Consider the following 14,815-nt stretch of genomic DNA (forward strand, 5'->3'; position numbering starts at 1 on the left):
CTCAGCCGAGTGCTAGTTCATCATTTCGCAGCAAGGCATTCCCTGGGAAATATCCCTCCCTCTTCCACCCTCTAACTTCACCACCTCACGCAAGCTACACAATCATCATCGCTGTGAACAGTATTCAATTGTTTGTTTAAAACGTATACTGTGTGTATGTCTATATAATATATAGTTTTTTGTCTGGTGAAAAAAATTTCCCTGAAACCTAACCCCCCGCATTACATTAATTCTTATGCGGAAATTGGATTTGCTTAACATCGTTTCACTTAAAGTCGCATTTTTCAGGAACATAACTACAACGTTAAGCGAGGAGTTATTGTAATTATATTTGAAAGAGTCTGACTCACTCTACTCTTTAGAATTCTGGGATGGTCTGTAACTCAAGACGATTGCTCATGACCAACACTGGATATTCCTTTGATCTTCTTTGTCTATCACTCCTGCTTTACTGCTACAATATTCTGAGTTTGAGTTCCATTCTTTCTGAGCTTTTGCCTGTGTTCCCAAGAAACAGTAATTTAAGTAAAGCATTAGCGGTGGAAATGAGTACACTTGATGTTTGGATCCCTCCTTTGCCGGATCAGAGATTTTCATTGTACAGTTATTCTTGGACTGTGGAAGGTGTGATCAGCTGATGCGGAGATTAAAATAATGGGTGGTACAAAAAACAACTATTGAAAAGGAGGGTCAGCATCACACTGGCCATCAGTCCATTCACAGCAGTGGCACAGCCAGCTTGAGGAGCAACAGGAATGCAAAAGTTAGATTTCTGACTCCCACTCCAAAGATGAAGACATAAGGATAGATGAGATGAGTGGTAACTTTTACTGCATAGTATCCTGACAGATGTGATAAGCTTAGTTCACAACTGAAGTTTTGTCCTAAAATCATGAATTACCTTGGTGCTTGACTGACAATGGCCAATATAGTGTTTATTGGGAGATACTTTCACAAGACATAAGAGATGTAGCACTTAGGCAAGAATTTACAGAAATAGAAACAAAGACTACAGCAAACATTTATTTTGCCATTTTATGGTTTTGGCTGTGTTCTTCTGTACTTGAAAAAAAAAAATCACCTGCATGTTCTTTTTCCATACTTAGGATTACTTTTGCACTGTGATTACATATTATAAATATCCAGGGTGGAAAAAAAATCAATGATTAAAAAACACAAAACAAGAACAAATAAATCAGATTTTTTAATATACATCAGATTTTTTTGATAAAATGTTTTTTGAGGAAAAAACCTATATAAAGATCGTTTTAATTAAGATACATTATAGCTCAAAGATATCTCATCATGGAACAGGGATTATAAAGTCTAATTTTATAGTATGAGACAATATATTCATGTAATGTTTAAGAAAAGTTTTGTAAATGAATTCCAATAGTTCATGGATTAGGGATCCAATCGTATGGGGTTCCAGGGGCTTCTGTACAGATTATTTAGGTTAATCTTTCTATCTACCCAATGGGACTCAGTGCTCAGTCTAGAACACACCATCGGAGATGCTTAGTTTTGCTGTTCTCAAACTGTGGATTTGTCTCTCCAGAGATAACATGCTTGTTAACAGCAAAAATGTTAAATAATAAATAAATAAATAAATAAATAAAGAGAGGCGAGAAATAAGAGACTTCAACCCTGTTGTCCCTCTGCAAACTTGTGTACACAGAGTCAATCACTTATCAAATCTCTAGAAGTGCAAAGTTTCAAAAAGTTCAGTGAACAGAAGATTGTTGGGGGCGTAATAGATCTGGGCAAGGAGAAGTCTGGAGATAAATGTGAGAAGGGACAGGCAGTAGAAACAAAAGTGAAACTGTTTGAGCAGCATATTTCAGAAGTCTTAAGATCTTTCTGAGGCCATGTCTACATCTAAAATTTTGCAGCACTGGTTGTTACAGCTGTATTAGTACAGCTGTATAGGGCCAGCGCTGCAGAGTGGCCACACTTACAGCAACCAGCGCTGCAAGTGGTGTTAGATGTGGCCACACTGCAGCGCTGTTGGGCGGCTTCAATGGGGGTTCGGGGAACGAGAGAGCAAACCGGGAAAGGAGACCAGCTTCGCCGCGGTTTGCTCTCGCGTTCCCGGAACCACCCAGCAAACCTCAGGGAAGGAGACCTGCTTGCTCGGGGGTTCGGGGAATGAGAGAGCAAACCGGGAAAGGAGACCAGCTTCGCCGCGGTTTGCTCTCGCGTTCCCCGAACCACCCTGCAAACCGCAGGGAAGGAGACCTGCTTGTTCGGGGAACGAGAGAGCAAACCGGGAAAGGAGACCAGCTTCGCCGCGGTTTGCTCTCGCGTTCCCCGAACCACCCTGCAAACCGCAGGGAAGGAGACCTGCTTGCTCGGGGGTTCGGGGAACGAGAGAGCAAACCAGGAAAGGAGACCAGCTTCGCCGCGGTTTGCTCTCGCGTTCCCCGAACCACCCTGCAAACCGCAGGGAAGGAGACCTGCTTGTTCGGGGAACGAGAGAGCAAACCAGGAAAGGAGACCAGCTTCGCCGCGGTTTGCTCTCGCGTTCCCCGAACCACCCTGCAAACCGCAGGGAAGGAGACCTGCTTGCTCGGGGGTTCGGGGAACGAGAGAGCAAACCGGAAAAGGAGACCAGCTTCGCCACGGTTTGCTCTCGTGTTCCCGGAACCACCCAGCAAACCTCAGGGAAGGAGACCTGCTTGCTCGGGGTTCGGGGAACGTGAGAGCAAGCCGGGGAAGGAGACCAGCTTGATTACCAGAGGCTTCCTCAGGTATGCTGGGATACCTGCTTATTCCACGGAGGTCAAGAAAAGCGCTGGTAAGTGTCTATACTTGATTACCAGCGCTGGATCACCAGTGCTGGATCCTCTACACCCGAGACAAAACGGGAGTACGGCCAGCGCTGCAAACAGGGAGTTGCAGCGCTGGTGGTGCCCTGCAGATGTGTACACCTCCTAAGTTGCAGCGCTGTAACTCCCTCACCAGCGCTGCAACTTTCTGATGTAGACAAGCCCTGAGTGTAGCCTTCATTGATTTGAGATCTAGCATGCAATTCTCTCACTAGAAGGGAAAACCTATAATGGCAGCAGGCAGTAAGAGAGACCCAATTTGGGAATAAGAACCATTCCATAAATATATGTTTGCTGCTGATGTTTTAAAGAAAGTCACACCAGTAGACATTTTGCATTAACAGCTGTACTGAATAAATTGACGGTTTCACAACAACTAGCTGTTTGAATTTGTATACCATCAAATTATTCTGAATTGTCTCCGAGAACATCAGTTGGCTTTACAAAGTGGGTAAATATTGTCACTCAATTTAATGGAGGAAAATGGAGGACCAGAGAGATTAAGTGACTTCCACAATATCACAGAGCAAGCTAAAGTCCAAAACGAGAATATAATCCAGAGCTACATGACTCTTAGTCCTTGATCTAATCACTAGTCCACTGTACTACATCCAGTTCAGTGAGCCCCAAACTGGCTACAAGAAAGAATTGTTTTAGAGGCTGCTTGCAAGGACAGTCTCAGAGATTATTCAAATCATAAGATTTATTTGCTTTTGGATAAGGACCGAACTATACAGGCAGAAAGAGACACAAAGGCAATTTGTTAACTTATTTGTTAACCTCTAAACTAGATAATCAGTGTAAGGGAAACCCTTCTGTTTTGGTTCTGACCAAGCTTGGGAATTATTATAGAGACACACTTGAAGTTTCTGGGGCAGAAGATGAATTGTCTGTGAAAACAAAAGTTAAGGAAAACTGAATTGAGTTAATTCCCCTTCTGTGATCTTCTCTTGGGATTCAAGAGCATACAGCTATAATTGATGCATTTGTTAAGTCTCTGAACGTACTTCTACAAAGCAATTGAACGCTTGTGGCTGGCCTGGGTCAGCTGACTGGGGCTCGCATCGCTCGGGCTACAAGGCTAAAAATTGCTGTGTAGACATTCTGGCATGGGCTGAAGCTTAGACTCTGGGACTCTGTGCTGTGGGTCTTCTATTCTAGTGTAGATGTACCCTAAAGTATTCTAAACACAAAGTTGAGTAGATAGTATGGAGAAGTGGTATATGGAGTAAACATTTCATGTACAGCTCTGCCAAGGGAATTACATACAAAGTGCTCCTACATTTCAGTGTCTCACACTTGTCATTAGTTACTCTAACTACTGTACTATCTACAAAAGCTTTTCCTGCCTCTCTTTTATCTTTTCTATTTTTGTAATTAAACATTCTTGGGATTTAATACTATTTTGCTGCAGAGATTTCACGAAAGGCATTTTCAGGAAGCATTTTAGCAGGTGTGTAACTATATACTGCTTAAACATGTGAATCAAGGATTTGCATTTGGGATGAAATTGAAGCAAGTGGGAAATTATTGAAATAATTAACTGTAGTAGAGCTCAGCAACACTGTAAAATATTTAAGGTTTATGGTTAAACAATGTTTGCAGGAAGGCCAGTTAGACAACTATGGAAGACGTAGAGGCGTCTTACTTATTATTCAAACTTGGACCTGCCTCATGCTTCTAAAGGAGCAAATTTCCAGTAAATAGATTTAGATAATCAGGGTGATTAAATAGCTTTAACACAGATTAATTAAGATGTATTAGGAGTTAAAGCATTTTCCATTTCTAAAATGTAAACTCCATCACCTCCTTCCCCCACAAGTTGCCAGAAGAACAGCATTTCTCATAGTCTCCCTGAGGAGGCACCATCCTCTTCCAGGGAAAAGGAGAGAGAGAGAGTATAGAAAAAATTAAATACTCTCCTCTGCCACATATTCTTGGTGGACCACTTGTTTTAGAATAAAAAGTAATCAATCCTTGGAATCAGTGTCAGTTGGTAATAACCAACATAAAGCTCTGTTTCCCCAACTAAGCAGAAATGGCCAAAGAATGTCCATACGTTGAACATGTTCTTCCGTTTTTTGCTTTGCAACTACGTTCTGAGTGGAAAGTCTCCCCTCTTAACTTCTGCCTCTGCTTAAATTGAGAGAGAGTTTCCACTAATGTAAGCCCAAACATTTCTTTACTCCAGTACCTTACAGGAAGAACGAGGTGTAAAGTTTGAGAAATCCTGCCACAGAATTACAGCTAGAAATCAGGTTCTCAGCATACTAAGAACTATTTCAAGTATTACGCACTGAATTACAGACACTCTGATTATAAGATTAGTAGTGCAGAGAGCTACATAATTAAAAATACTCTTGATTTTCATGTACTGTAATTAACTATTAAGCTTATGTGTAGTCCCTAGTCAAGAAGGGTGACTGGAATTGTGACATCTTATTTCTTGGGACAGTATCTGATCTGTGCCACCTTAAATAATAATTGTGATTCTCTTAAATAAGCATCCTATTAAATAAATGTAAGGTAATTTAGAGAACCATCATTACTGCTCAACAGTTAGTACCAACACGTGCCTAGTCCTTACCATGTCAACTGGTCTTACAAACATTTGAGAATCTAAGTATTACTGTCACTGTTCAACTCCCATCCAGCCACAAATTCTTATGACAGCCACTGCATGCAATAGGGTAACAAGGAGATAAATGACAACACATTCAGCAACATCCGTCAACTCCACTCCCCCCTCTCCCCCGAGACCTATACAAAATCAGGAGTAGTGCCAACTCCTTCCCTCAAATCTGGGCTGGCTCTTCCAGAAATCTTTTTATTTCTGTCACTCTCACAGCACACATACTGGAATGTCACACAACCCACCAGCCCATCTTTATTCCAAAATACTATAGCTGTTTAAAGTACATTAAATATCTGAATCTTAAGACAAAACCTCTCTACATTTTTAGCACTGTAGGGTTTGAGTGTACAATGACTCTGCAAAGTCATTTGTTTATGTGATGTTTTGGAGGAAAAGATAAAAGCCCAAGCTGCAATTTGCAAAGGAACCTGAAAGTTAGGCACTCAGCTCCCATTGACTTTCAATGGGATATGGGTGCTTAATTTCTCTTAAATTCCTTTGAAAAATCTCAGCCATAATCTGTACAGTATTATACCTATTTGAGGTACAACATGCTCCCAGAAAGCTTTAAAAAGCAGAAAACAAAAATCTTTAACTCTCCCCTTTCCTGTTTTAAAAATAGTTCCTAGAAGTGCATGAGAATCATCTTATGCCCTAGTTATGTAAGAATTATACCACGTTAGCAGGACTAGTTTAAGCATGGTATAAACAGTTTGTCTGGCCAGAGTTGATAGGGAAGAAGATTTAAAAATACAGTGTTCCAGGCTATGCTTCTGTCACCACGTTCTAGTCTAGAGAATATTTTTAAATTGTTTTGCTCCATCTGCACTAGTTATACAAACTGTATTTACAATGGATTCTGCAGATTAATCTCCAGGTTAGATAGAGCCTTGAGATGCCAGAGTGGACAGTGCACAATGATACTTGGCTGTCAGTCAAATCAGCATGTAAAGTTAGACCAAGAGGACAAGATAAGCAAGGGTTAAACATCCTAAGAGGCAAAATGCTTTGACAGGACTGTCTTTTTAATTAAAGGGTTTAATGTAACTTGAATTTAAGCTGCAAAGCATGGGCTCTTCTCCTGTTTGTGGAGGAAAGTGAATCGGACCCATCCGAGGGCAAGAATAAAAGCCTACAATGACTCAAATAAGCTTCTGTCAATAATTCACTATACCATGGAAACTGTGATCCTTACAGCTGAATAGAATGGAGAACTAGCACATATTTCATACAATATATAGGCTTATTATCCAAGTCACATTTGCTTAGATCCAGCAAACACATTCCTAATTCTAATTAGAACACAGGGGTGGAATCTTCAGACAGTAGCAGAAGGAATAAAAGGGGCAATTGCAATGATTAAAAAAGCAGCCAGCCTCTTGTGAAAAAACTTAACTGAAGTATACTCAAAATTTAAACTGTATAAATGTTCTATTAAATGTCATCAAAAGGGGATGATATGTATATGATTACATTTCAACATCCACCCACACCCAATAAAAAGGGGTGTCTGCCACTCATCCACTTCTCAACATGAAGATATAGTGATCAATTCCAAATAAATTATATTTTTATTACGTTAGAGAAAATTACTTTGCTCTTATTCAATGTATAACACAAAAGGGTGGTGACATCTTTGACACACAATGTAGAACTCAATTTCTTTGAAGAATAACCTGAAACTAGGGAGAAAGTATTGCACACAAAATCATCATCTGAAAATCACTTTCAACTTACAGGCAGACAACTAGAAGTCACATGGAAAAGCAGTTGAGCTAGAGTTGTGATTTGAAGCTCATGGCAAGAAGCAGTAAAACCACAACTGAAAAAAGATACCAAACTCTAAAGAGAACAGGGAGATTGTATCATACATGAAGTCAGCCAACTGCACAAAAAAACAAGGTTAAAGAGTTGATTATTCACGAAACATATTGCAGTTCTATAATGTTCAAACTTGTGTTACTTACCTGGGATTAAGTGTTTGAAATGAGTACACAAAACATCATCAGGAAAAGCAGACAGGAGGAAAGAGAGAGAACAAAGTACTAATCAAGTAGCCCTTAAGTCACTGCATCCCAGATCTCTACTCACATGGAATCGTTTCTAACCAATTGACCATTTTGACGAACAGCGTTTTCACTCATGGAACGTTCTCTCTTCAATCTTCCCACTGAACGAACCTGCAAAAACAAAAAGAAGTGGAAGAGGGAGACAAAGAGAGGAAGAGAGAACGTTTTTCAGGAGTGTCCCACAAGCACTGTGCTAAATGCTGTTCACCGAATCTCTCAGAAAACATTCATAGCTCTCGTTGATATCAAAGTGAGTGCCGAAGTGCACCTGATGGCAGAATCTGGCCCTGTTTACAGTATCAGAAGTGAGTTTGTAATACAGTTTATTCCAAATGACTTGGTGCTGTCCAAGACACTTGAATAAATGGAATTTTAGACAGACAAACTGAGTGAGGTAATATCTTTTACTGGACAAAAGTTTACAAAAGTTGGAGACAAAGTGGTGAGGTAATATCTCTTATTGGACAAACTTCTGGTGGGGAGAGAGACAAGCTTCCAAGTTAAGTTTCCCAGACCTGAAAAAGAGTTCTCCATAACCTCGAAAGCTTGTCTCTCCTCCACCAGAAGTTTGTCCAATAAGAGATATTACCTCACCACTTTGTCTCCAACTTTTGTGGGTGAAACAGACAAACTTTTGAGCTACATAGAGATCTTCTTCAGGCCAGGGAAAGGCATTCAGTGTCACAGCTAAATGCAAGGTAGAACAGATTGTTTAGCATAAGTAATTAACACATTCTAAAGCAGTGTTTTTCAACGATCGGTCAATGGACTGGTGCTGGTCCCCAAGAGCTCCCTGACACAGATTAGGAAAGCAGCAAGACGGTCCCTGGTATCAAACAGGTTCAGAAACTGTTACCAGGGGCTATTCAAGATGAAGTGGCCTGTTAATACCTCTGCAGTCACAGGACACCAAAAAAAAGGGGGGACGGGGGATGAAGACTAGTGAGTTACACATTGTTGTAATAAGCCATTAATCCAGCATCTCTCAAGACCATGATTTTTAGTGTCTAGAGAAGTTATGAATTTAAGCTCTCAGGCTTGTCTTTTGAAGCTGTTGTGAAGGCTTCCTTTGAAGATGAGGACAGAGGTCAGATATGGAGTGATTGTTTTGTGAAAAGTGTTCACCTGTGGATGATATAGTGTTTTTGTTTTATTTTTCTGTAAGAGTTCATTTGAGAGTGTAGCAATTGTCTGGTTTCACCCACACAGTTGCTATTGGGGCATTTAGTGCACTGGATGAAGTACACCACATGTTGTGATAGGCATGTGTAGGACCAGGGATCTTGAAAGGTGTGTTGTGGAAGGTATTGGAATTTTAGATGAATGCGGAGGCAATCCATTATGCCCATTACTGCTTCTATTAACCATCCACACAATTACTGTTAGAAAGGACAGTAGAAGCCCACCAAGTCTGAAACAATAAACAGTAATTCTGTGTTTTACATATGCAGTTTAATAACCGTTTGGCTGCTTAGAAAATTGGAGACAGAACATATCTATTAAGTCATCTTATCTATCCCTAGGCCAGTTCTGTCTTGTTCCCTGAAACATATTTTTACAGCTTTATTAACAACATTTTGCTTACTGTTGATTATATCAACAATGGATACTGGTTTTCATGAAGATCTGATACTTTTTTAATCCCACTATTCTCTTGCTCTCAATAATATCCTGTGGCAATAGTTACACTGGTTAATTATATACTGCATAAAAAAGAATTCCCTTTTATCAGTTTTAAATTAAATTAGTTGTCTTTCAGTTTCATCTGTTGTCCCCTTGTGCTAGTATTATAAAGAAAGGGTAAATAGGAGCTCCTGATTTACCCTCTCTACACTGCATTATTTTATACCTTTATCATGTCATCTCTTATTTAGCTGATCTCAAACAAAGTCCCAATTCCTTTTTAATCACTTCTATTACTGAAGTTTTACATATCTCTCTCTAATCACTTTCGTCGTCTTTTGCTGAACCCTTTCTATTTCTGCCATGTTCTATTTGAGATGAAGTGACTGGAATTGAAGTATTCAAGGTGATGATTTAAACAATCTTATGTCATTTGCCTTTTTGACTACCAAATATTTTAATTGAACTGGCTCTAAGGACACAAAGTTTCCTGAGGCTCAGATTTAATTTAGAACCTACTGATGCATTTTCAACACACTTTGACATAAAGTTCTGCATTGACCTGGACACCAACATTTTTCCTGGTGCATTTTAAATATGGCCAAGTTAAAGCTTACGCATCTGGAAAATAGGAAATAAAATGAAAATACTGACAGCCATGGCCATAAAATAGATACTTACCTATTAGTGCTGGTTAGGAAATATATTTTATTTCCCACCAAATAACTGAGATTTTTTTTTTTGCTTTCACTGAATTTTTAGGTTTTCAGTTTTTTGATAACCTGAAAAATGTCAGTGAAAACAGAATTTTCTTGTGGAAGTTTCCCTTTAATCAAAAAAGGCATTTTGATCTTTTATTTTTAAACTAGTTCTAATGATGGTATCTAGATTCTATATTCACTTCAACTGACAAATGGTTAGAAGGTTATCTTATTACTAGTAAGTGCACACAGAACTTTGTAAAACATTTTTATATCTACCCATTTTATGGTAATAAACTGATCTGGATAACAAAATGTAGGGATCATTCACCATTCCATTTTTCTTCTTCAGTAAACTTTCACAACTAGGAAAAAGTTAAAATAAAATACTAGCCTCTTCACTTTGAGGTGTCTGCGTTGGGGGTCTTTCTAAATCCAGAAAATCTAGTGGTTGCTCGCTAAGTGAGATAACCCGGGGAGGAGTTTTCAATGACAGAGGTTTGAATGGAGCAGACTGTATAAGGTCCAGATCTGATGGTCTGGAAAATGGAATGTCTTCACTATTACCTGCAACAACATAGTTGAGATTACTTTAATCAATATCAAGTAAACACATTAACAGGTGAAAAGTTAGTGAAAAAGTTCAAGAAGACAAAGACATCCCTCACACTTCCACGAATAGACCCAAAGTTTGCAAGAAAATTTATGCCATAGGAACTAAGGAAATATATCAAAATATAATCAACTCAGAAAACCAAACAATTATGAAAGAAGGCTGCTAGCAGTCCTGCAGTTAAGAATATACTGAGATTTTTTTTTTTGAAGTATTTCCCTTAACTATATTTCTGTGCTCCAAAATGTCCTTATCACAACCTGTTTCTTCTAGACCTAGCTGTTATTTGCCTCTGTATCCCCACTGAGATATATTCCTGTGAATTCCTGTTGACCATGATGAGTGTGGCCACACATTCTACAACACCTGAGGAACATAACTTCACAGTCACCTTTAAATCTGCTGCGTGATAATTACTGAGTGACTTGACAACACTCTCACCATCCAAATAACCTGTTCATACAACTCAATTTTTAGACAGTTGTTTAAAAAAAACCCCAAACATCTGAAAGGTTTCCCTTTGTTGCCTTGGCAAATTATATATAAAGATAGAAATGCAGGAGGGACATTTGACACACAATTTTAATGAGAATTTTTTTTTTTGGGGGGGGGAAAGGGGGTTAAGATAGCCATCATATACATAACACCTAACTTTAGAGAATATGATTAAGCCCACCTATCTCTCACATGGTTTTTGCTTATTACAAGCCAGGTTTATAGCCCTTCGACACACTTACAGCTTTTGTTCACTCTTACCTGTGCAGTATTCTCTGGACACATAATTCATGATCCTGGAAGCACCTGATTCACTGAGAGCATTCTCTAACCTGCAGAATTAGGTCTTACCAAAACTCTCTTTATTCAGATATAAAGATGACTAGAAATTTGAATGTCTGAGTATTTCCAACTGTGGGACAAATGCATACCAGCAACAAGCACAAGCTTTGAAAAGATGTAAGAACTGCAGATGTTCTTAAGCTTTATCATCATAGTATGATCAATGCAGATTATTATACGCCATAAACTTATTATCCATAAGGCCAACTCAGTAGCAGAGACATCATCAATATGATGTTGATGCTCCTATTAATCAGAATAATTTTGCATTATATCTAACAGGTCAGACAAAGTATACTTTTAGAATATACTGCAGCTCCTGTAGCTTATTCCTATTATATTAAGAGTCAGAATAATAAATTCCTATTATATTAAAGAGTCAGTCAGTAGGTAAGGGTGGGTGAAATTCTGTGGCCTGCATTGTGCACGAGGTCAGACTAGATCATCATGATGGTCCTTTCTGGCCTTAAAGTCTATGAGTACAATGTAAATTTTGCTGGGGTCCATTTGTAGTACTCATAATTCAGGCATGAAAGACACAGTAAAAGATTGGTGCATGTAATTATTTCAGCTTATTGTCAATATACATTCAGACACAGCACATCAAAATTATGAAACAGTGCATGTCAACATCTCACCTTAATAATTAACTCAATGTCTCTGGTCAATAAAGCATTTTTCATATTTTAAGAAACTTTAGAGGTCACAATTGATCAGCAGCTCCTATTTGGAGGATTGGGATACATTTCACAAGCATTTGTTTTTGAATAATAATTTTTTTTCCCAAAAGATCACTAAATTATTTTTTAATCCCCCAAAACAAGCTAAATTGGACACAGAGCAAATCAACATAATGCTTTAGTTGCTATTTTTACCCTACAACATACACATACCTGCCACTACAATCCTCTCTGGAACCTGCATAGTTACACTGGCATTTGGAAGTCCTTCTTGGATGCCTTGCTCAAGGTCAGCAGTTGGTGGAGCTACCTTTAATTTTTCTGGTACCCTCATTTGCTGGCTGATCCCTTCAGTGTACTCAATTTCATACTGAATTCGATTAATTTCTGCCATCTCAGCAGCTGGAGATGGGAACACTGCCCCATTCATTCTGGTGAAAGAAAACCAAAAAGCCTGAATTATTAACTGACAGCAAAACTAAACATTAGGTGGGTTTCTTTCTCGATGCACAGTAGAGTTAAGGGGATACATTTCTCCAATAACTGGGCAAGAGTCAGATCCCCTTGAGTGAGAACACACAATATTTATTGAGAATAACTTCAATGTAAATTCAAAGAGCAAAGGACTATAGCAATGCCCCATATGCTACCCAAACCCCACACTGGGGCTGTGCAGGTGATCATTTGGCTCAGTGGTGACACAGGGCTGCCTGCAACTCCTTACACAACAATGATAAGGTTTCCATGCTAGCCTGCACATAGGCTAGGACAGAAAGCTACATTGAATAAGAAGTCAGGGGCAGACATGTGTTTGTGCAACACCAGTATCCCAGGCAATGGGATAACAGGGGCTGTGGCTGCTATTTCAGCCTATAGGATGGAATAGTGACTGTAGGCTGCTGGGTGGCAGATAAAGGAAAGGGACAGGGCTGCACAGCAGCCTCACAACATGGCCCTGAGTTGGGGTGGGGGATGGGGGAGAATTCACTTACACAGAACCCAGTTTCACCAAGAAGGAAGATTCTCACCAATAAGCTGTCAAATCAGTTTCAGAAATTCAGCATTCCTACAACATTTCTATTTGATTTATTCAGTACTTCTAGTTTAAAGACAAGTTACTGTATTTTTTAAACCTACAGACCTTTTACTAATACGTAGCTGATGATCTGGACAGGCTAAAAATATATCTACAGTATACAATCGGAGTGCTCCTGAAAGTGGAAATCTTACGTTTACAGAACAGATACACCATGGGAAGAAGCAGTAAGAGTTTTCCCACACTGCCAAACCAGAGTACAGTATTTCCACCCTGAGATGGCGGGCCCGCTCTACGGGCAAGAAGGGAATTCAGTCTGCTTGACCATGCTCTCTTGCCTCTGTGATGAGACCAACAGTAATGGTGTTTTTTACAATATGGATAGTACAGATCCTAGTGGCCCAAATGAGACTACTCACTTATATCACATTCTCAATTTAACAACCTTCTGAAAGGAAAAGGTATCTGACCATTTCCATAAAGCTATCAAGCACTGGATCCAAACACACAGACATAAGATAGTTTCTCAAAAGAAACTAACATCTGTAAATCATTTGGGTACCTTTAGTTAATTTGCATATTAAACCTCATATAGAGAAGTCAGCCCATTGCTGATCTGTAATTATAGTGAAACAAAGTTATTGATATATTTACTAATAATATATAGGAGAGATGATTTCCCGCATGTCCATTCATATCCTATCACCAAAATTAATCTCTGAGTTTTGTATTTTGGGTGACTCGAAAAGATAGTTTGATTGAGTTAGTTTGATGACACAGGAGACAGGATTAAATTATGAAGTGGAAACAAATGTAAGTGTACCAAAGATAAGATCCATTTTGGAACCAATACAGGGATACTCAGGGTTGTGATGGGGATTCCCCAACACACTATACTCCTGGCAATTAGAAGGAATCCCACCAACCCGAAAACATAACACAAGAACCAGTGGTCAGGTCACCCACCCAATGAAATTAATAGGGAGTAGATTTAAAACAAATAAAAGGAAGTACTTCTTCACACAATGCGTAGTCAACCTGAGGAACTCGTTGCCAGGGGATGTTGTGAAGGCCAAACTATAACTGGATTCAGTAAAAGAATTAGATAAGTTCATGGAGGATAGGTCCATCAGTGGCTATTAGCCAAGATGGTCAGATATGCAATTCCATGCTCTAGGTGTCCCTAACCCTTTCACTGCCAGGTACTGGGACTGGACGACAGGGGATGGCTCACTTGATGACTGCCCTGTTCTGTTCATTCCCTTTGTAGCATCTGGCATTGGCCACTGTCAGCAGACAGGATACTGGGCTATCTGGACCACTGGTCTCACTCAGTATGGCCATTCTTATGTTTATCTCTTATACGTTTATATTTAAAACCTCACACCAGCAATCAGAGAAGGAAAAACACCCCGGTTTATGCAAGCTTGCAAACAAACAAACAAACACCACATTTCTTTTCCTTCATTGAGGCTGAGAACCATGCAGAGTTAGGCTGTCTGTATTAACTCCTGCAGGTTCTACAGCTCCAACAGAAGGAACTGACAGAACCCAAAAATTAGGAGCAGAAGTGAGTCCATAGCTCATTGACAGGCGCTCACCAGCTGCTCAAGCAGCTCTGCCACACTTAAATGCATAGACTTTAGCCTCTCCCTCCACCTCACCCTTTTGGTCTTATATAGCAGATTTACCCTTCTTGCTACAATAAAGTAGCCAGATGTACTGTGGCCAAAGTATATACTGCCTTCTGAGATTTCCACATCCCCAAAGGCCATGTACAGTTCAGGCAGTAG

The 14,815-nt window shown here is 39.5% G+C and overlaps 1 protein-coding gene across 5 annotated transcripts in view; it reads right to left on the reverse strand.

Moving 5' to 3' along the window:
- MFF (mitochondrial fission factor) overlaps nucleotides 1–14,815 on the reverse strand; it is a 33,563-nt gene that overhangs the window by 15,334 nt on the left and 3,414 nt on the right. For all 5 annotated transcript variants that reach the window (XM_030574741.1, XM_030574743.1, XM_030574745.1 and 2 more), the window contains 3 exons: nucleotides 12,200–12,417; nucleotides 10,251–10,423; nucleotides 7,555–7,643 (listed from right to left, as the gene is read on the reverse strand). In XM_030574741.1, coding sequence (XP_030430601.1) covers nucleotides 7,555–7,643; nucleotides 10,251–10,423; nucleotides 12,200–12,417 — 480 coding nt within the window. The remainder of the gene's footprint in view (nucleotides 1–7,554; nucleotides 7,644–10,250; nucleotides 10,424–12,199; nucleotides 12,418–14,815) is intronic.

Source organism: Gopherus evgoodei, chromosome 9 (genome assembly GCF_007399415.2).
Source record: "Gopherus evgoodei ecotype Sinaloan lineage chromosome 9, rGopEvg1_v1.p, whole genome shotgun sequence".
NCBI classification, from domain to species: Eukaryota; Metazoa; Chordata; order Testudines; family Testudinidae; genus Gopherus; species Gopherus evgoodei.